Source organism: Dermacentor silvarum, chromosome 5, assembly GCF_013339745.2.
Source record: "Dermacentor silvarum isolate Dsil-2018 chromosome 5, BIME_Dsil_1.4, whole genome shotgun sequence".
NCBI classification, from domain to species: Eukaryota; Metazoa; Arthropoda; class Arachnida; order Ixodida; family Ixodidae; genus Dermacentor; species Dermacentor silvarum.
Window position 1 is genome coordinate 29,600,309 of NC_051158.1, and position 22,255 is coordinate 29,622,563.

Genomic DNA, 22,255 nt, shown 5'->3' on the forward strand with positions numbered 1-22,255 from the left:
CACGAAAGTGGATAGCAGCGAATCCCTTCGACAAAAAGTAGTCACTGCGCTTCATGTACAGTATAGACTCGTGTAAGGGCCGCACCCGTGTAAAGCTCGCAGCCCCAACTTGGCAGCCCAAAACTGGGAAAAAAAGATTTCCAACGGAGAAGGAATCGCGTTCCATGCCACGATGCCGCGCGCGCACGTTGGCGGATTTTCGCACTCTGCGTACTTCCGCGTTCCGCTACTAGATGGCAAGAGCCATCTAGTAGTGGCATACAGTATCTAGATCCATCTAGTAGCGGCCCTTATACGGGACGGTTCCGTGCCAATTGTGAAAAAAAGAAAGAGTGCGGCCCTTACACGAGCCTATACGGTAAACTCTATGGCAATTCGTAACGTTTTTTTTAGTCGAGGGATGGCGCTGTGCCCAAATCGCCACGTTCTTGACATCTGATGAAAACTCTTGGCATCGGATATCTGACTGCAGGCTATCTGTGCGCAGGCGCGGGTTGCAAGGAATGACGTGGTGGTGCATATAAGGCTACTGCTTGCGTGCAATAAATTCAGTTGATAGTCGGCACACGTCCTGTGTTCTTTAGGCTGCGCATGTCTAAAACCGTCTAAAATTAAGAGATATAATATAGCTGCTGGTTCCTCAGCGCGAGAGACGTGCCATAAAACGGAGTTAACACAAAGACGAATTCCGCACACTCACAACAGTAGCGTAGCACCTCGCGAGTGGGTTGCCATCATATTGTGTCGCGTCGATCGCGCTACAGTACATCATGCTCAGTTGTAACCAATTAGTCCAATTTTCTGTTTCTCTAAGCTACGATGTGTTCTAGGTATATACAGCGAGCTATCTTGTACTCATCTATAGAAGTATGACCTACCGACTCGGTTAATGACTTGCTCACCGAGAGAAACTCGAGGGAAAAGAACATTCAGGACGTACCGAAAAAATTCAAGTTGAAGTCCTCCCACGAGTGGATGTCGTGGTCGATCATGATGACCAAGTACTCGGCCTTGTCCGTCAGACCCCGCATCCTCATGGCGATGAGCAACGTCTGCAGGTCCCGGTAGTTGCCCAAGTACACGTAGACTGCGCAATGAACGTACAGACGACGAGCATGAAGCAGACGACAGTCAAATACGTTTCAGTATATGGCCGAGTGAAAAAAGCCGATCCCGGAGACAATGTACTGCCTAACCCAATTATTACGAAGAGGCTCATGCGCTAAAAATAGCTCGATATATCTGGTATTTCGATATACGCGAACTCGCCTATAATGAACTTAAGCAAACTCTTGAGCTACGTTCGTTAATACGAATTTGTTTTCTCCGGTGAAGAAAAGATACAAGGAAGGCATAGATTTATTGAACTAAGCGTAGTAGGCAACAATCTCTTCCTGCGCCTGAGCCCCATGACAAAACAGCAATAAAATTGACTCCCGGCATGCAAGCGGCTTTATGGCGTTGGCAGTGGACGCCTCGAGTTCGCTATATCCGGTGTTCAGTTCGTTATGAGAATGTTATCTTACGTGAGTACCGGTCAGTAAGTTTCGCGGGCTTGATATAGAGGATAATTCGCTTCGTTCGCACTTTCGCAATGCGCACGAATTTTACGCTTGATCGCGCACAGTTGGCGACTTCAGACACAGTGGACGAACTTTAATCGACCACGCAAATAACTTGCGCTTATCAGGAGCGCAATTTATTGATTGAGTAAGCACAAGAATATGCAAGATGATTTTTGTTTTTGAAAGGGGCAGTTACTTTGTTGTCAACCGCAGCTACTCGGTATAGCAGATCTCCTATAACCTTCTTCTTACAAAGCAGCAAGCTTCTACTTGCTCACAACCGCGGAGTAGAGCGAGGTTAACAAACCATAGGTATAGTGGCCTAAAAACAATGTTTTAGTTCTAAACGTAATGTTTTAGGCCTAATACATTGCGTTTCAGGCCTAACCCAATAGACCTAGCACAATGATTTAGGCCTAAAACCAATGTTTTTAGGACCTCTACATACACAACCAAGTTACATCTACGCACACTTTACAATTCATCGCCTATTTGAAAACTCCCTACCACTGACTTGGCTCTCTTGGACCACTCCGAAAGCGCTCTTGGCACACCAAATCATCATCATTCAAGGAAGCATCGCTTATAACGTTGATTTTAGCGAGTGCGTTGGATCTGCCGGAGGTTTTCGTTGCGCGTTGACGTGCGTGTTTTGTTCTTCGCCACAAACCGTCACCGTCTATTTATAGCGCACGCGCGGGAGTCACAACAACGCGCTATCGAGCTCAGCAAACAACAGAAAAGCAACGGGCAAACAAGCACGAGTTTTTAACGCCCTGCACTCGGGGAAAACACACGCAGTCTCGCGCGGACTGTGGACACAAACGAGAGCTAGGAGGCAAGTCAGCGAGCAAGAAGAGAGACAGAGAATCGCCCGAGCGGCGGCCCGCACAATGAAAAGCGGTGCCGGCGCTATTCCAGGACAAATATCAAGGAGGTTTAAGAAGAAAAAAAAACTAAACAAAGAAACTATCCTACTTCACAAATATACGAAGGCCAGAGGAAACGCGCCAGCGGAGATGGTGGTAGGCATAGAGTTTGCTACTAAAATTACTGACGGCGGTTCTACAGCGCTGTTATCGTCCAGCAAACACGGTAACAATGAATAGTCCACGGATTTGTCTATCCCACTGTGCTTGCAGCTTCAGACGTTTCTTGCCGCGTTATTTATTACGGGCCTTTTCTTATTCTTCCTAAATTTTCGAAGAATCGTATCTCCGACCCCCCCCCCCCCCCCTTTTTTTTTTTCTTCGTCTAAGCACACGAAAGCAACACGTTTTCACGCACGTGAATAATCATGGCGGATTGTTGCATTCATGACACCGTATACAGTCGAGAGCCTTTATAACGAAGTGCTTGGCTCCTCCGAAATAATTCGTTGTACCGGTCACTTCGCAATAGACCTGGGACAGAATTATTCACTGTAAAATAATGTACACCCTCAAAAGCTAGAAACACCCTTACACCTTTTTGGGTGTAAGGGTGCGAATTATACACTGACTTGAACTCCTTTCTTGCTTTTAAGGATGTCAATTATTTTGCAGTGTTCCTTCGTTATACAGGTCATTTCGTTGTAGAGGCGTTCGTTGTCGAGCCGCTCGACTGTGTTGTTGAAACGATCAATACTGGAAAGCTGCAAGGTCGTTTGAAGCCAAGAAGAGTAAGTTTAGGAGAGTTTAGGAAAATACGTGTACATATAACCATCACCTTCAAGCTTGCTGAACTGTATAAGGTTTCTTTTCCAACAAAATTCAACTCTGGCGCAAGAATCGTTACCAATTAAGTATTCCAGCTACCACGGGAATGCTGGGTAGTCACGTGGACTTGCCTCATCTTCGCGGTTGTGGTGTCAGACCTGCTTGTGACGTCCTTTATCACGCTCATATATCGCGCTAAATTTCAAATTTCGATCATATATACCTTTTCTAAACGTACGAAGGTAATGTATCTGCGTACATGCATATTTAAGGGCAAAAATTTGAATAAAGACGCGTAAACAACAACAACATATAATTGGCGGAAGGTATTGCATTTATAACGCAATAATTTGTTGAAGTTTATTGAGCCAGAAGGTCGTTTGAAGGCAAGAACGAAGTTTAGGGCTAACACACAAGCTGGTTGAATCACAACGCTTGCAGCCTTGGAGGAAGGAGCATTAATTACGTCACGCCGCCTTTGATGACATTCCATTCGCTTTTTCCCATGCAATGTCGGCCCAACACGTGACTGATGAGACGGCGTATTGGCCGAGAATGCTTGGTCTTTACCTCCACCTCCCCTTTCTCCCTATCGTAGGGTAGCAAACCGGTCCTTCCTATCTGGTTACCCTCTTTGCCTTTCCACTTTCTTCTGTCTCTCTCTTCCGGCAGTTCTTAAATCGATATGCATTGGTTCGCTTACCCTGCCGTATAGATCTGCCTGCAACGCGGGCGCACAAGAACCAGACTTGCACGTGACGAATTACACGCAATCAATTGCTTGTAATCAATTAGGCTTTCGACGTGCAGCATTGCGTGTATAAAACATGGACAAAGGAAGAAACACGGTTTGCACACACGAAGCGTAGACTATCAACCATGCCCATGTTTTTCTCCATGTTTTTTACGCGCAATGCTTCACGTTCATAATAGTAAACCAACGAGCCCAAGTGGAAACCCTACTGAAGTACACTTTCAAGTAATTTTGTAATTGCTCGAATTACATTTATTTACTCGGTAATGCTCATTTTAACTCAATTACACTTTTTCAGCAGCCAATTACGTGTAACCAGTTACCTTATTGACTAGAAAAAGCTGTGAAAGACGACGCGCTGCTTTGAGCCATTGAATCAGATTGGAACTACAAGCAAAAATGGCCGCAGTCGAGCCTCGCAGTAGCGCCGCGGATCCGGGTGCTAAAACAGGCAAACCCAGAGCGCTCATGCAGTATTCGTTTCCTCATGTTAACGCTCCACTATAGATGTTGGTCGACGATTTGAACCGCCACTCCTATGATTCGATAGCGATGCCCACTGCAGACAGACATTGATGCCGGGAAATCACCTCCGGAGAATTTCTTCAGCTTTTCAGTGGCCCTGCCGGGAGGCGTATATTGAAAATCTAGAAGACATAGCGCCTTAGCAACCGCGGTTGAACGCGATTGGCTGAAAAGACGCCGGCGACGCTCAGATGTCACGCCGTGAGGATTATTACCTTTGCGTGTCGCCCACGATAGGTTAGGTTCGGTTGGGTTCGGTTAACCTAGGCTAGGCTACGCTCTGATGTCACGTCGTGAGGATTAGTGCCTTAGCGTGTCGCCCACGATAGGTTAGGTTGGGTTCGGTTAGGCTAGGCTAGCCTAGCCCAGCCTAGCCTATATGCTAGGCTAGGCTAAGCTAGGTTAAGGTTCGGTTATGTTAGGCTAGGTTAGGTTAGCTAAGGTAAGGTTACCGTAAAAGGCATTAGGTGGCGCGACGTACTCTCAATGCGGTTGCAAAGTGCGTCGAGCGGCGGCGTTTCAGCCAATCGCGTTCAACCGCGAATGCTAAGGCGCTGTGCATTCTATACTTTCTATACATGCTGCCGGGAGCGCTTTCCTCTGAGTCCCAGCAACAATAAAGCGCTACGCTTCATATAGAAGACCCTGACTCGAGCGTCACGGAATAAGAGCAGCCTTGTGCGCAATGTGTTCGTACGTCATAGAACACAGCCTTTCGCCCCCAAGCGCTCACATCGAGCGAGTTTTCAGTATCGCTGCCGGGTGTCTTCACGTGAAAACGAGGAAATAAACACGTTATGGGCTGCAGAGAGCTGCAGGAGCCAGCTTGCGGCATTTTACTGCATTTGCGCAACGTCAAGAAAGGTTGGGGAGGATAGTAACCTACACAATTGAGTAAATTGTTCAACAACTTTCGTGGGGCAATAATGGGTAACTATAAAATTTATTTTTTTGACCGAATTGTAATTCTAACCGGTCACTGATTTTTTTTTCTGCAACGTGTACGAGTCTGACTAAAACCTACCGCGCGCTCTGACGTGACGGTCACGTGTTGGGTTGGGCCGATACGTTTGGCTTATATCGTGTTGCGAGATGCTTAGGAAACTCTCTGGTGGCCAGGGAGAAAGAAAGCAGTGTTCGAGAGAGCCATGACAGACAGCAAGAAAGAAAGGAAGAAAGAAACCATCAAAAGCAGTGGTGAAGCGCCGGTTGACGAGGGAAGGAAGGTCGGACGGCTCTCCGATAACGCGGCTATTTTTGGGGCTCGCGACAAGGTTGTAAAAGACTCGAGCCGCACATGCGCATAGGCGCTGCATTCTCAGACAAACAGCGCACGCGCCAGGAGAAAGAAAAGAAACGTAAAATTCGAAAAAAAAAATCTGGTGGCGCGACGCGAATGAACGTGCCGCGTTTGCCTCCCGCAAACACGCGACTCCGTCAACGAACCAGCAGCGAATATGAATAATAGCGACGCGTGCTAAGCGGAGTTGTCAGACAAAAAAACAAAAAAAAAAAAAACGTCGCAGTTTCGCCCACAAGGCGAAGCATCGATTGCGATAGCAAATTAGTAGACAGATATACGAAGTAAGGATAGTAGTTTTATCGGCCGTATAAAGTTGTACATATTCGCTTATTAACTAAATAAACAAGCACGGTCTCACGCGCATACAGGTAAATATGAACACATCTCGCTCGATGACCATGGAAACTCGTCAAAACGCTGGAGTGAGAAAGCGCGCCAGCAGCAGCGGGCTAATTGACCTTCGCGCTGTCTCTCGTCTCGCTTCAACGCGAACAAAATGTCGAAAGCACAGCGCATACGAAGCTACCGGCACTCGGCGCACGGATTTCGTACCCATCGCAGATCGATTTGAAGATGAGGCCCCCGCGGGCGCACACTTCGGCCACATAGCAGATCGCTTTCAAGATACTGTGCCCGCACAGCAGCTCCGTCAGCAGCAGCCGCAAGAGCAGAACGCACCCTCCACCCCACCGTCTCCGTCGCGTCCTCCCCGTGCAACGCGAGCGAAAAGTCCGCGCGCTTCGGCCGCCATGCTCTCACGCGTGCGCGAGATTAAGCTGCGGTTGGCGGCTCACCCTCACACGCTTTCACTCGCACACACAGCGTACGGCGCGGGGCGACTGTTTTATCGCCGTTGGACTTTACACGGAACCTCACGGCGACGACGACGGCAACGGCAAAAACGCGCTTGGAGTGTACATATAATTGTTATCGCAATAAAAAAAGTAAGATAGAGAGAAAGCACCTAATCGATATTGCACACGTGATGCGCTGATTCGAATCCAACGTGTCGATATGCAGCGAGCACGTTTCCTGATTGGCTCATTCGCAGAATTTATATCATAGAATGATTGCAAAGGGAAGCGCAGTCGAGGACGACAGAAAACCATAGATGGGGTGATGAAATTATGAAATGTGCAGGCGCAGAGCTGAAATCAGCTACAGCAGGACAGGGGTTATTGGAGATAGCTGGGCGAAGCCTTCGTCCTGCAGTGGACATCAAAAAAAGTCGCAGTTTGGCCCGAAATGCAAAACATTGATTGTGATAGCAAACTACCGGACAGCTATACGAAGTAAGGATAGTAGTTTTAAAGGCCGTATAAACTTGTACACATAGGCATACGAACTAAATTAACAAGCATGGTGTCACGCGCGGCTATGCATGATGCTGGTAGAGGGATAAATAACGACGAGAAGCGGATGGCACACAGAATTAGTAGTAGTAGTGATTTTATTGAAGAAACATACACATACGTACATACAAGGCATTCGAACACCCTGTTTTCACACTGGTACGTCCATTCCGGGGTATTAAAAAGTAATAGGGGCACGAAAGGGCACATCATGTATAATTTCTGTTATCTGTTACTGTTGGTTAGTTTGTGTTAACTGAGGATAAAAATATGTGCTTTGTATATTATTTCTATTATAAGAGTGTATAAGCGGTACAAGTGTGTTGTGCATAGATTTCAGCTCGGTATTGTTTCATAATTATCATTAAGGACACTTATTTTGTATACCTTTTAATTTTATACTTTGTGATGACTGTCACTGCATTGGATTCCTGTTTCTGTTTTGCCGTGTGGTGCTGATGTATTATTGTACCTTCATACACAATCTGTACGCCCACCTGCTATGGTCTCGGAAAGAGACTGGCAGTATTGAAAATAAATAAATACCTCGTCACCCAAGTAGTCGACTCAGCATGGACAGCAGCCAAGGGCCAAGCCGTCTATAAATGCCCACTAGTATATCTAGAATCCCCCATAGCGGGTATGAACCACTCTCGGAGGCAAACAAACAAACAAACAAACAAACAAACAAACAAACAAACAAACAAACAAACAAACAAACAAGAAACGGCCGGAACGGAGCAACGAAGAGCGTGCGAGCGTCTATCGAAGAAGAGAAAGCCGAGGTGGTATCGGGGCACGAACGTGCGTGCCCTCGTGCCCTGCCCCGATGTGGCCTGACAGCATTCGCTGGCTGGATCTTCGCATGCGCAGGCAGCTGCGTGTCCTCGCTCTCGGTGAAATCGTCCCACGTCTCTGCCGTCGAAATCTGGCGCTGCCAGTTACCAACGCACTGGGACCTCTCACCTATTTTGCACCACAGCCCTGGCCGGCTTCAGGACATGTCCACCGTCGCTGCTCCGAATCACCACAGAAGGAGGAAGTTCCAGTCGAAGCTGCCGTTCTTCGGTCCGACGAGCATCGGTCCTAGCACCTGGCCGTCCAGCATGCAAGCAAACCTTCCGGAACTCTTCGCCCTTCTCACGACGCAGCAGAAAGCTGACGAAGACCAGCGTCAGTGCGACGTTCCCGGAAACGCGAGAGAACCACACTTTTCCCGGCTCTTTTCGAAAGGTGAGCTTCTGACTACTCCAGAGACGACGACTGCCAAGTACAAAGCTCGGTCATCATCGGACGGCGCCGAGTCTTCGGACAGGAAGAAATGCGAAGCAAGCGCGTGCGATGTTGTCGAGAATGAAACCGGGTTCACTGGAGAGGAAGTCGCCGTCAATGAAAAGCGAGAGCCGAAGGCTCTCACCGAGTCCGACGTCGTCGTGAGAACGGTGCGAGAGATCTCGAAGGAGGAAGGCCTGGCCGAGGAGGTCGACCAACTGGAGAACCTGCTGGCCACATCGCTGGCTCACATCTCAGTCGAAGGCACGCTGACTGCCTTCCTAGACCGACGGCCAGGACTTCGAGTGGTGCGCGAGGACCTTCACTCGCTTGTCTACTACCAGGACCCCGAAGAAAGCAGCTGCTCATCCCTAGTCCAGGGCACAGCCACCGCCAGGTCACGTTTGCGTGGTTCCAACGGCAGCGGACGCCAGTATGCAGGTGCGTGGTGACGGCAAACCTCGACGAGCACGTGCCACATCGTCGAGCACGAGATCTCGCGAGAGTGCCGTGGACGGAGAGGGCAAGGAACAAGAAAAGGGCAGCATGATGGACGGCTGGAGCCACGCACCCTCACCTCACCATCATCAGTCGCAGGACCTGCAGGTGGTGCCGGAAACGTGCGACGCCGAGGCCCCAGACCCAGGGGTGGGACCCTGCCCGGCTGTTTCGTGGCGCTCAAGAGGAGGCGCCAATAACTTCCCGAGAGAGCCAAGGCCACGAGGTGCAGCAGCTTCATGTCAAGATCGAGAAGCCGCTCAAGAGACAGGCAACCCCGCCGCGTATTGGGGTGAAGGTAAAGAACATCCGCTCCGCCATGAACGAGGAGAAGCCGACCACCAAGGATGGGGCCGGCGCCCTGGACAGCGCGCCGCCTCGGCTGCCAGGAACACTTCAGCATCAGCTGATTGCGCCACCTCGTCACAAGTCCGAGGAGGAGAAGCCGCGCGCTGGTCTTAATGACGCGAGTACCCGGCCAGGGCTCCTGCTAGGCAAAACAGTTCAGGAGGCCGGCAAGGCAGCCGCCGGTGCCAGAATCCCATGAAATACCTGGGTGTAGTAAGCAGGCCAACGCTCCTTCTTGCTCGGACGTTGAGTCCACGCGGTGCGGCCACGTAGGATCAACGAAGAGCGAGCCGGACACCGAAAATGGTGCAGATGGTAAAAAAGCAGCAGCTGAACAACAGGGAAGCAGACGATCCGCAGGACGGTTGGACCAACCGGCGCCGCGGTCACAGGGCGGCTTCTCCCATATGACATTCGACGTAATCGAGGCAGAGAAGCTTGGCCACCTGGAAAGCCGCACCTCAAAACTTGGACCAAGAATGTGGGGACCACACGCGCCTCGCAAAATATAATGAAAAAAGAATATCCGCATGCTCCGGTTGCTTCAAGGGCACTGCAATTCGGGCTACGATTTTATCTACGTTATTCTTGTTTGATTTCGCGATGTCGCCAATTAAAATTTGTGTTATTCGGTTATTGTTGCTGTACTTGTTGGAGTCACGAAATCGGGGACACAGCTTTGGCAACGTTCTCCACATCGGGCCGAGTGGTCTATTTACAGCCAAGTATAAGAGACTGCATTGTTCGCCTTTGCTTAGTCCGTCTTGCCACTGGTTTGATTGTGAAAAACGGCGTGCCAAAAGCTCTTGCTACACTCTCGAATATCATCGAATTTATCCTGGCAATTCCTCGGATGCAAAAACATTCGGCGGCACCCATGTCACGATGACTGCCAGTGCTAATGCGTTTAGTATTCAATCAATGTAAACGAAACCGTATAGCTGGATACAGATTCATTTAAGGTCTGCAGTGGGTGCAGTAGACGAAGAATACGTATCGCACAAATGCACCCGCACGAGCCCTCCGCAGACCACACCGTCGAGACTTTCGTAGGCCACGAAGAAAACTTCACTAACGCTGCTTCCGAACCGCAGCCAGTTTTGTCCCGCTGGCAGTGTAGAATTGGCATTTAGCTTGTGCGACTCCGTATGAACTAAGGCGTGATTGCACAGGCTTTATTTTTTTTTTCAGACGTAAGACTGCACTTTTCATAGTCGCCTATTTTTATGGGAGAGCGCGCGTTCTCACTTTTCTCAGTAGATTGTTGCCATGCGACGCGACTCGCACGCCGAGCATCTCAAACCGCTGGTTTGCACGACTGAAGCTGGCAATGGTGTTACGTGTGGTTTATACGCGTGCACGTCCGAAGGCTGGTCTTGGAACCAGTTCTCTCAGCACAGCAACCTACAAGCAAGCAAATGTAGGTTGTTAGCATGTTTTCTAGTTTTACCGAGTCCAGATATATACACGCATGGTTCTTCCTTTTAAGACCAGCTCCAACGGAGCAGTGGTTGGCCGATCACGATCAGTGAGCATCCTATACAAGGTGGCTCACGTACGTCACAACATCCGACGGGTTCGGAGCTTATTGACCTCTGAGGCGCCCTTGATTATACTGAACCACCAACCGAGTAATCGGTGGGCAATATTCTGCGACAGAAAGGCGGCCCTGCATCGTCTTTTGTTAGCTATTCGTAGCAGGTCCTGTGAACAAGATACGAGACGCACCGTCACGTACTTCTAGATTTTGTTCAGGCTAAAATAACCGACGCAGAAACGGAGAGTTCCATCCTTTTATTGCGATAGCAATTATATGGACACTCAAAGAGAATTTCTGCCGTCGGCGTCGCCGTGAGGTTCCGTATGACGTCATGGCGATGAAATTGTCGCCGCACGCCGGACGCTGTATGTGCGAGTGAAAGGGGGCGAGGGACACGCGCTTTCCCGGGGAGCGAAAGCACGGCGGAGAACAAACGCGCGTTCTGCGCCGTGCTCCCTGAAGGGCTGCAGAATTAATCGTCTCTTTCCTCCTTTACAATCACCATATATATATATAATATATATATATATATATATATATATATAGAGAGAGAGAGAGAGAGAGAGCAAACGCAACTTCTTCCGTCGCGTGAAAGGCCGTGGGGGGGACGGGAGGGAGGGAGGAGAGGCGACGTTTAGCTGCGGCACCAAATGCGTATTTATATAAAAATGTTGCAAGGCGGGAACAAAACGTTGCAAGACTTCCGACGCTGCTCGACGAGTTTCCCGTTCTGATCTCGTCGAAAAACTCCGAGCCGCCCCCAGAGGCCCTGGCAACAGTCACCAACGCCGAGCGTGTTCGGTGCGAACGCGGGCAAAACGGCGACGGCGTCGACAACAGTTCTGCGCGTTGCTGGTGCTGCTGCATGTCCAAGTTTATACAGCTGATAAAACTACTATCAGTTACTCCGTATAGCTCTCTACTAAGTTTCTATCGCAATTGATGCTTCGCCTTCCGGGTTAAATTGCGACATTTTTTCTTCACCAAGACTACAGGAGACGCCCACGGGCTTTCGACGGCTGGATGATATCATCGCGCAGCTTTTCGTCGACTTGTCGCCTGATAGCTTCACGTTCTCATATCTCGTATTGATGAGAGGTCGATGTCACACTGAATTACGACAGGTCCCACGTACATACCTGTGTCACACTGGCACGTCCATTCTGGGGTATTGGCAAGGTATGGGCGCACACAAAGGGGCACATACACCGTCACCCAAGTAGTCGACACGGCGAGACACTAACCAGGACACGTTTAGGCACAAATGGCCAATAAATACCCACTAATATATCCAGGAAAAAAAACGACAAAGGAAGCCAAACGACAGGGAAGAGGCAAATGAGTTTTATCTCAAAATAACTATAGCTTTTCCAACTTCTACAACGTGTTTTCTTTAGCAACCAAACTCTAATACTATCAGTTTAACTTGGCTACAAACGTTATCGGTACTGGGAGTGATGGGATCTGCGACCCCACCAGTTGGCCCTCAGTCGGTACTGACGGCGACCTCTTGGGCTCTTGCTGTGACTCGAGCTTGTACTTCCGCAGCAGAGTTGGCGAGCGAGGACTCCCACTTTCGCGAGTCTACAAGCTTCTGGAGTTCTTCGGGTGGTGGGTCTGCGGGGAAGTACTAAAAGATGTGGCCAGAGAACCACGATGAAAACCCTTGTAAAAACCACCTGCTTTTTAGCCAATACTCCGTAGTGGGTATACATATATAATTATGAGCCATGGATTGGGAACAGTAACAATAAACGGCCGGAACGGAGCAACGAAGAGCGTGCGAGCGTCTCTCGAAGAAGAGAAAGCCGAGGTGGTATCGGGGCACGAGCTTGCACGCCCTCGTGTCCTGCCCCGATGTGGCCTCACAGCATTCGCTGGCTGGATCTTTGCACGCGCAGGCAGCCGCGTGTCTCGCTCTCGGTAAAATCGTTCCACGTCTCTGCCGTCGAAATCTGGCCCTGCCAGTACTAACGCTCCCGGAGCTTTCGCCTGCACTACATAACAGCCCTCGCCAGCTTGAAGACATGTCGACCGTCGCTGCTCCCAATCACCACTGGAGGAGGAAGTTCCAGTCGAAGCTGCCGCTCTTCGGTCCGACGAGCATCGGTCCTAGCACCTGGTCGCCCAGCATGCAAGCAAGCCTTCTGGAACTCTTCGCCCCTCTCATGACGCAGGAGAAAGCTGACGAAGACAAGAGTCGCTGCGACGTTGCCGGACACGTGACTGAACCACCCGTCTCCCGACACTTTTCGAAAGGCGAGCTTCTGACGAATCCAGAGACGACGACTGCCGAGTGCGAAGCTCAGTCATCGGACGGCGCCAAGCGTTCGGACAGGCAGGAATGCGAAACAAGCGCGTCTGAGGTTGTCAAGAATGAAACCTGCTTCATTGGAGAGGATGAAGTCACCGTAAATGAAAAGCGAGATCCGAAGGCGTTTACCGTGTCCGACGTCGTCGTGGGAATGGTGCGAGAGATCTCGGAGGAGGTAAACCTGGCCGAGGAGGTCGACCAACTGGAGGACCTGCTGGCCACTTCGATGGCGCGAATCTCAATCGAAGGCGCGCTGACTGCCCTCTTGGGCCTGCTGCCAGTACGAGTGGTGCGCGAGTACCTGTACTCGTTCATCTACTACCAGGACCCCGAGGACAAAGAAAGCAGCTGCTCATCCCTCGTCCAGGGCACAGGTACCGCCAGCTCACGTTCGCGTCGTTCCGACGACAGCGGACGCCAGCAAGCGGCGGTTGGTGACGGCAAACCTCGGCGCGTACGTGCCAGTTCGTCGAGCAGGAGATCGTCGAGTCTCGTGACCTCACCTCACCACAGTCAGTCCAGAGACCTGCAGGCGGTGCCGGACACGTGCGATGCCGAGGCCCCAGACCCAGAGGTGGGTTTCTGCCCGGTGGTTTCACAGCGCTCAAGCGGAGGCGCCAATAACTCCCCGAGAGAGCCAAGGCCACGAGGTGCAGCAGCTTCATGTCAAGATCGAGAAGCCGCCGAAGGCACCGGCCACCCCATCGAGCATTGCGCTTTAGGAAAAGAACAACCGCCCCGCCATGAACGACCAGAAGCCCATCACCAAGGATGGGGCAGGCGTCCTGGTCAGCGCGCAGCTTGGGAAGCCAGGAACACTTCAGCAACATCTGATTGCCCCACCTCGTCCCGAGCTCGAGGAGGAGAAGCCACGCGCGCTTCTCATTGACGCGAGTACCCGGCCAGTGCCCCTGGATGGCACAAACGTTCAGGAGGCCGGCAAAGTACCCGTCGGTGCCCGAGTTCCATGAACTGCCCGGTCCTAATAGGCAGACCGCTGCTCCTCCTTGCTCGGACGTTGAGTCCACGCGGTCCGGCCACGTAGGATCAACGAAGAGCGAGCCGGACACCGAAAAAAGTGCAGATGGTAAAAAAGCAGCAGGTCAACTGCAGGGACCAGACGATCCGCAGGAGGGTTGGCCCAACGGGCGCCGCGGTCACAGGGCGGCTTCTCCCGTATGACATTCGACGTGATCGAGGCAGAGAAGCTTGGCCACGTGGAAAGCCGCACCTCAAAACAAGGGCCAAGAATGTGGGGACCACACGAGCCTTGCAATCTATAAGGAAAACGAACATCCGCATGCTGCGAGAGCTTCAGGGGCACTGCAATTCGGGCTACAATTTTCTCTACGTTATTCTTGTTTGATTTCGCGATGTCGTCAATTAAAATTTGTGTTATTTGGTTACTCTCGCTGTATTTGTGCGAGACACTAAACCGTGTCCACAACGGTGGCAAAGTTCTCCCATCGGGCCGAGTGGTCTATTTACAGCCAAGCATAAGAGACGGCATTGTTCACGTCTGCTTGGTACGTCTTGCCACTAGTTCGACTGTGAATAGCCTCGTGCAAAAGCTCGAATGTCATCCCATTTATCCTGGCAATTCTTCAGATGCAAGAAAATTCGGCGAAGCCCATGTCACGATGTCTGTCGGTGCTAATGCGTTTAGCATTCAGTCAATCTAATGAAACCCTATAGCTGGATACAGCTTCATTAATGATCTACAGTGGGTGCAGTACACGAATAATACTTATCGCATTAATGCAGCCGCGCGCATCCGCAGACCACAGCGTGGAGACCTTCGTACACCACGAAGAAAGCTTCACTAACGCTGCCTCCGAACCGCAGTCAGTTTTGCCCCGCTGGCAGTGTAGAATTGGCCTTTAGCTTGTGCGACCCGGAATGAACTAAGGCGTGATTGCGCAGGCTTTTTTTCTTTCAGGCATAAGACGGCAGTTTTCAGTAGTCACCTATTTCTATGGAAGAGCGCGCGTTTTCACTTTTCTCAGTAGATTGTTGCCATGTGACGCGACTCGAACGCAAGCGTCTCAAAGCGTTGGTCTGCACGTCTAAAGCAACCAATGGTGTTACGTCAAGTTTATAGGCATGCATGTCCAACGGCTGGTCTTGAAACCGGTTCTCTCAGCACAGCAGCCCGATGATCTACCATTGGACTTTGGATTTTCTCTTTATTGCGATAGTAATTATGCGGACACCAGAGGTGCATTCGCGCCGTCCCCGTTGGCGTCAGCGTGATGTCCTGCTATCTATGACGAATGCGCAGCCCACGCGTGGCCGATTAGAAGGCTTCCGGAGACGCGACGTGCATTTGGCTCGTAAAAAAACGACGCCAAGTCGACGCTCCATAAAAATTCCACTCAATCGGATTTGCCGAAGCCGGGGCAGCTTTCTGGCTTGCACTGATGGCATCGTGCTGGTATTTCACTTGGTGGCAACCGTGTGCCAACAAGCCGCGCTACATTGGGCACGAATTCCGAAATGGTCCCCCAAAAAGAAGATACGATTGGTGATTTTTTTGCACATGACCTGCGTATACTTTTGCCTCAAAGCAAGCAAATGTAGGTTGTTAGCATGCTTTCTAGTTTGACCGAGTCCAGATATATATAAATATACAAATATATACGAATGGTTCTTCCATATAAGACCAGCTTCAACGGAGCAGTGATTGGTCCATCACGATCAGTGAGCATCCTTTACAAGAGGGCTCACGTCACAACATCGACGAGATCGGAGCTTATTGACCTCCGAGGTGCCGTTGATTATACTGAACCACCAACCGAGTAATCGGTGGGCAATATTCTGCAAGAGAAAGGCGGCCCTGCATCGTCTTTTGTCAGCTATTCATAGCGGGTCCTGTGAACAAGATACGAAACGCACCGTCACGTACTTCTTCGGGAGTTTGTGCAGGCCAAGGTAACCGACGCAAAAACGCAGAGTTCCACCCTTTTTCTTTACCAAGACTACAGGAGATGGCCAGGGGCTTTTCGACAGCTGGATGATATGGTAGCGCAGCATTTCGTCGACTTGTTGCCTGATAGCTTCACGTTCTCCTATCTCGTATTGATGAGAGGTCGATGGCACACTGAATCACGACCGGGCGCACGTACATATAAGGCTTCGAAATACCTGTGTCACACTGGCACGTCCATTCTGAGGTATTGGCAAGGTATGGGCGCACACAAAGGGGCATATACACCATTACCCAAGTAGTCGACTCGGCAAAACAGCAGCCAGGGCATGTTCAATGGCCCAAGTAGATTGCAAATAACCAATAATATATCCAGGAAAAAAAAGAACGACAAAGAAAGCCAAACGACAGGGAAGAGGCAACTGAATTTTATCTCAAAATAACTATAACTTTTCTAATTTCTACAACGCGTTCTCTTTAGCAACCACGCTCTAATGCTGAAAACCCTTGTCAGTCAGTCAGTCAGTCAGTCAGTCAGTCATAAAACTTTGTTGTCGGTACTGGGAGTGATGGGATCTGCGAACCCACCACCTGGCCATCAGTCGGCACTGAAGGCGACCTCTTGGGCTCGTGCTGTGACTCGGGCTTGTACTTCCGCAGCAGAGTTGGCGAGCGGGGTCTCCCGCTTTCGCGAGTCTACAAGCTTCTGGAATTCTTCGGGTGGTGGGTCTGCGGGGCAGTACCAAAAGATGCGTCCAGAGAGCCACGATGACAACCCTTGTAAAAGCTACCTGCTTCTTAGCCAATACTCCGTAGTGGGGATACATATATATGAGCCATAGATATGGAACCGTAACAATAAACGGCCGGAACGGAGCAACGAAGAGCGTAAGAGCGTCTCTCGAAGAAGAGAAAGCCGAGGTGGTATCGGGGCACGAGCGTGCGTGCCCTCGTGCCCAGCCCCGATGTGGCCTGGCAGCATTCGCTGGCTGGATCTTCGCATGCGCAGGCAGCTGCGTCTCTCGCTCTCGGTGAAATCGTTCCACGTCTCTCCCGTCGAAATCTGGCGCGGCCAGTACCAACGCTCCCGGAGCTTTCGGCCACACTACATCACAGCCCTCGCCAGCTTGATGACTTGTCGACCTTCGCTGCTCCCAATCGCCACGGAAGGAGTAAGTTCCAGTCGAAGCTGGCGTCCTTCCGTCCGACGAGCATCAGTCCTAGCACCTGGCCGTCCAGCATGCAAGCAACCCTTCCGGAACTCTTCGCGCTTCTCACGACGCAGCCGAAAGCTGACGAAGACAAGCATCGCTGCGACGTTCGCGGACTACGACGACGAAGAACGCGGCTTCTCATCTCCCGTCCTGGGCGGAGCTAACCCAGGTCCCGTTTGCCTCGTTACAACGACCGCGGACGCCGGCACGCGGTGGCTGGTGACTGCAAGCCTCGGCCCGCACGTTCCAGCTCATCGAGCAGGAGAGGGCAAGGAACAAGAAAAGCGCAGCATGATCGACGGCTGGAGCCACGCGCCCTCACCTCACCATCAGTCGCAAGACCTGCAGGCGGTGCCGGAAACGTGCGATGCCGAGGCCCCAGACCCAGGCGTTGGACCCTGCCCGGCGGTTTCATGGCGCTCAAGAGGAGGCGCCAATAACTCCCCGAGAGAGCCGAGGCCACGAGGTGCAGCAGCTTCATGCCAAGATCCAGAAGCCGCTCAAGGCCCCGGCAACGCCGCCGCGTGTTGTGGTGTAGGCAAAGAACAACCCGGCCGCTATGAACGAGCAGAAGCCCACCACCAAGGATGGGGCCGGCGCCCTGGACAGCGCCCAGCCTCGGTAGCCAGGAACACTTTAGCATCAGCTGATCCCACCACCGCGTCCCAAGCCCGAGGAGGAGAATCCGCGCGCGGTTCTCAGTGACGCAAGTACCCGGCCAGTGCCCCTGGTTGGCAAAAAAGTTCAGGAGGCCGGCACGGAAGCCGCCAGTGCCAGAATGCCATGAACTGCGCGGTCGTTATATAAGCACGCTTCTGCTCATCATTGCTCGGACGTTGAGCGCACGTGGTACGGCCACGGATAGGATCAACGAAGAGCGAGCCGGCCACCGAAAATAGTACGGATGGTAAAAAAGCAGCAGCTCAACTGCAGGGACAAGGCGATCCGCAGGAGAAGTTGGACCAACGGGCTCTGCGGTCACAGGGCGGCTTCTCCCGTATGACATTCGACATCATCGAGGCAGAGACGCTTGGCCACCTGGAAAGCCGCACCTCAAAACAAGAACCAAGAATGTGGTGACCACACGAGCCTCGCAAAATATAAGGAAAAAAGAATATCCGCATGCTGCGAATGTTTCAAGGGCACTGCGATGCCTGCTACGATTTTATCTACGTTATTCGTGTTTGATTTTGCGCTGCCACCAATTAAAAGTTGTGTTGTTTGGTTATTGTCGCTGTTATTTGTTGGAGCCACGAAACCGAGAACATAGCTGCGGCCACGATCTCGAAATCGGCTGGGTTCTCCATTTACAGCCAAGAGACGGCTTCCTTCGCGTTGGCTTCATCAGTCTTACAACTGGTTCGATTGTGAATCACTCTGTGCAAAAGCTGTTACTACGCCCTCGAATCATCCGATTTACCTTGATAACTCCTCGGATGCAAAAAATTTCGGCGACACCCATCTCACTATGAGTGTCGACGTTAATGCGTTTAGCATTCAATCAATCTAGCGAAACCGTATTGCTGAATGCCAATTCATTTACGATCTGCAGTGGGTGCAGTAGACTAAAAATGCTTATCGCACAAAAAAAAAAGTAACTTAAACAGGGCTTTACGTGTCAAACCACCATATGATTATAAAGCAAGCCATAGTGGGGTGCTCCAGATGAATTTGGACCACCTGGGGTTCTTTAACGCGCACCTAAATCTAAGTACAAGGATGTTTTCTGCATTTCACCCCCATCGAAATGCGGCCGCCGTGGCCGGGATTCGATCCCGCGACCTCGTGCTTAGCAGCCCAACACCATAACCACTTAAGCAACCACGGCGGGTCGCTTATCGCACTGCACCCGCACTAGCCATCCGCAAACCACAGCGTCTATACCTCCGGACGCCACAAAGGAAGCTTCACTAACGCTTCTTCCGAACCGCAGTCAGTTTTGCCCCGCTGGCAGTACAGAACTTGAATTTAGCTTATCCGACTCCGAACGCGCTATGGCGTGATTTATTTTTTTTTCCAGACGTAAAGCTGCAATTTTCAGTGTCAGCTATTTTTATAGAAGAGCTCATTTTCTCACTTTTCTCAGTAGATTGTTGCCATGCGACGCTACTCGCACGCCAAGCGTCTCAAACCGACGGTTTGCACAACTGAAGCTGGCAATGGCGTTATGCGAGATTTATAGCCGTGCATGTCCGACGTTGGTCTCAATCCGGCTCCCTCAGCACCACAGTATATAGGCCGATGCTCTACCATAAATATGAACGCAGGTTTCTTTCATTGCGATAGTAATTATACCGACAGCAGAGGCGCATTCGCGCCGTCACCATCAGCGTCGGCGTGATGTCCTGCTATCGAGGACGCATGGGCGTCCCACGCGTGGAGAAGGCCTCTGAAGACGCGAAGGCCTCCCACCAAGGCCTCTGAAGACGCTAAGTGTGTTGGGCTTGAAAAAAAGTCGTCGCAGTTTCACCCGAAAGGCGAAGCATCAATTGCGATAGCAACTTAGTAGAGAGCTATACGGAGTAAGGATAGTAGTTTTATCCGCTGTACAAACTTGGACATGCAGCAGCACCGGCAACACACAGCACTGTTGTCGACGCCGTCGGCGTTTTGCCCGCGTTCGCACAAAATGCGTGCGGCGTTGGTGACTGTTGCCGGAGCCTCTGATATAAATAGGCACTTGGTGCCGCAGCTAAACGTCGCCTCCCTTCCCTGCCTCGGCACCACTGTGCCGGCACCACTGTAAGGTTGGTCTTACAGCGGTAACTACACGAAAAAACTTCCTCGTTGGACAAAAAGCTTGAGATCATGGTCTCGCAAATCACAGCGGCGCGCAGAAGGCCACGAAAAGGCTGCAGCCAAGTTTAACTACGTAAGCGACATCAAAGCTGGACTTTCTCTCCTTCTTTTATTATATTTTTCTTGCAGTTTTTCCGTCCTCCGGTGTAAATTAGCCAAACGGGCTCAGTCCCTGGTTAACCTCCCTGCTTCTCATTTATCCTATTCATCTCTATCTCTCTCTCGTCACCGGATGAATGCTGACGAGAGGTGCACGCACATATATCCGAATACATTTGATTCTTCATTTCCCTTGCGTCACCATGGTGCACCCATTTTTGGAGGATTAACAAAGAATGGCAGCACATCCAGGGGAGTGACTCAAGTTGTCCACTCGGCACGACAGCAGTCAGCGCACGCCCAATGGCCCCAAGTGATCTATAAAAAATAATTCGGCTGCACCCATCTCACGTTGACTGTCGGCGGTGACGCGCTTAGCATTGAATTATTAAAGCGACAACGTGCATTGCAACAGTCGAAACGAGTTATGTTTGAGGCGTGTACTGCCGCGGAACTCCTCTTTCGCGCTTACCTAAGAACACTGGACGCCACCTAGCCGCGAAGCCTGCATGTGGCCTCCGAGATGCACGGTGCACCGGCGCGTGCGAACGCATAGACACGCGTCAGACAAGCGTCTTTGAAGAACCCTTGTGACGTGGGTTCGATTCCGCTCGGAATCGGATAAAACTTTTCCGTCATTGTAGAGCGGCATATTCCAAGCGGCGTTGGCGTCAAACACGTTCACTGAAAAACGGCGCACACCTGTACTGGCACACACCGAGGGGCACAAGTTGGCGTCAAAGAGGTTCATTAGAGACCATGGCACAGACCCGAGTGGCAGATATCCAGCCAACGCTTCAAGTTGGCGTCGAAGTGTTTCTTCGAGCAGCGGTACCTACCCAGTGCTTCGTCTGCAGTGACCAATGTCGACGTGAAAGAGGTTCGTTGAGTTGAATGTATGCGCACACTGCCACACACTCAGTAACTCACGTTGGTCCGACGGTTCGTTTCGAAACCTGTTACCTCGGTACAGCAGCCCGATGCGCTACTCATTCGATTCCGGACAACTCAGTGACACAGGTAGGCGGGAAAACGGTTAGATACAAACAAACACAAACATACATAGTTGTCCCCTGGAAAGTGCGCGAGGTGTCCTAAGAATGTTAACGCAAAAGAAAAATGTGGGCAGCTTACACTAGTGGTGCATGGCTGGAGTAAACAGCGGAGCTGGTGATCGGCCTAGCATCTTCCAGGTTTTACTAGGCTTGGCTAAGTTTTGCTAGGAAATGCTACTAAGTGCTGCTAGGCACGGTATTCCGAATCGACGCGCAGATTCTGGCTTGGCCGCGCGACGCGCTTCAAGATGAGCGGCTTCTTCGGGTGTTCGGATCTTTGGTCGTCCCATGTCAAGGCTGCACGTACTAGCCAGAGTCAACGAGCGGTCTGCCGCCGTCGCGGCGGCTCCGCGCCTTATCTCTCCGGTGACTTCACGGCCAACCTGCGTCTCCACACTTGCTGGGGCGTGCCTAGTCGAAACCTGCAGAGCCGCCGCGCCTTCTGCAGTCACGGACACCACGCGCATTCGGCGCGAACGCGGGGAAACGGGGAAACACGGACGACGTCGGCAGCAGCTCTGCGCGTTGCCTTGCTGGTGCTGCTACAATTGCTTTATCTTTCTCTCTCGCTCTCATTTTCTCTTTTCCTCTCTTCCGAGCATAGCGAGCGCCACGCGCATGCTCTAGCTCCTTCTCTTTCCTTAACGTCCCACGTCAAGGAAACATGTGCACGGCACGGAGAGGAGGCGAAGCACACGCCGCTCCGCGAGGTGGTTGCTAGGCAACACGCGGTGACGTCATCGCCAGGAGCAGTTTTTGTTCGCCCTACACGGCGCAACCAAGAGCTTAAACAGCTCCGCTGTTAAAAGGCGACGGGCTTCGGAAAATACCAAGAAAGCTTAGCTTTTAAACAGCCGGAACGGAGCAACGAAGAGCGCGTCGGCATCTCTCGAAGAAGAGAAAGCTGAGGTGGAATCGGGGCCAGGAGCGTGCGTGCCCTCGTGCCCTGCTCCGATGCGGCCTGACTGCATTCGCTGGCTTGATCTTTGGATGC

At 51.3% G+C, this 22,255-nt stretch overlaps 1 protein-coding gene across 1 annotated transcript in view; it reads right to left on the bottom strand.

Moving 5' to 3' along the window:
• The window catches only part of LOC119454032 (receptor-type guanylate cyclase Gyc76C-like), a 325,333-nt gene that overhangs the window by 45,052 nt on the left and 258,026 nt on the right, over nt 1-22,255 (bottom strand). The window contains 1 exon segment of the mRNA XM_037716047.2: nt 941-1,087. Coding sequence (XP_037571975.1) covers nt 941-1,087 — 147 coding nt within the window.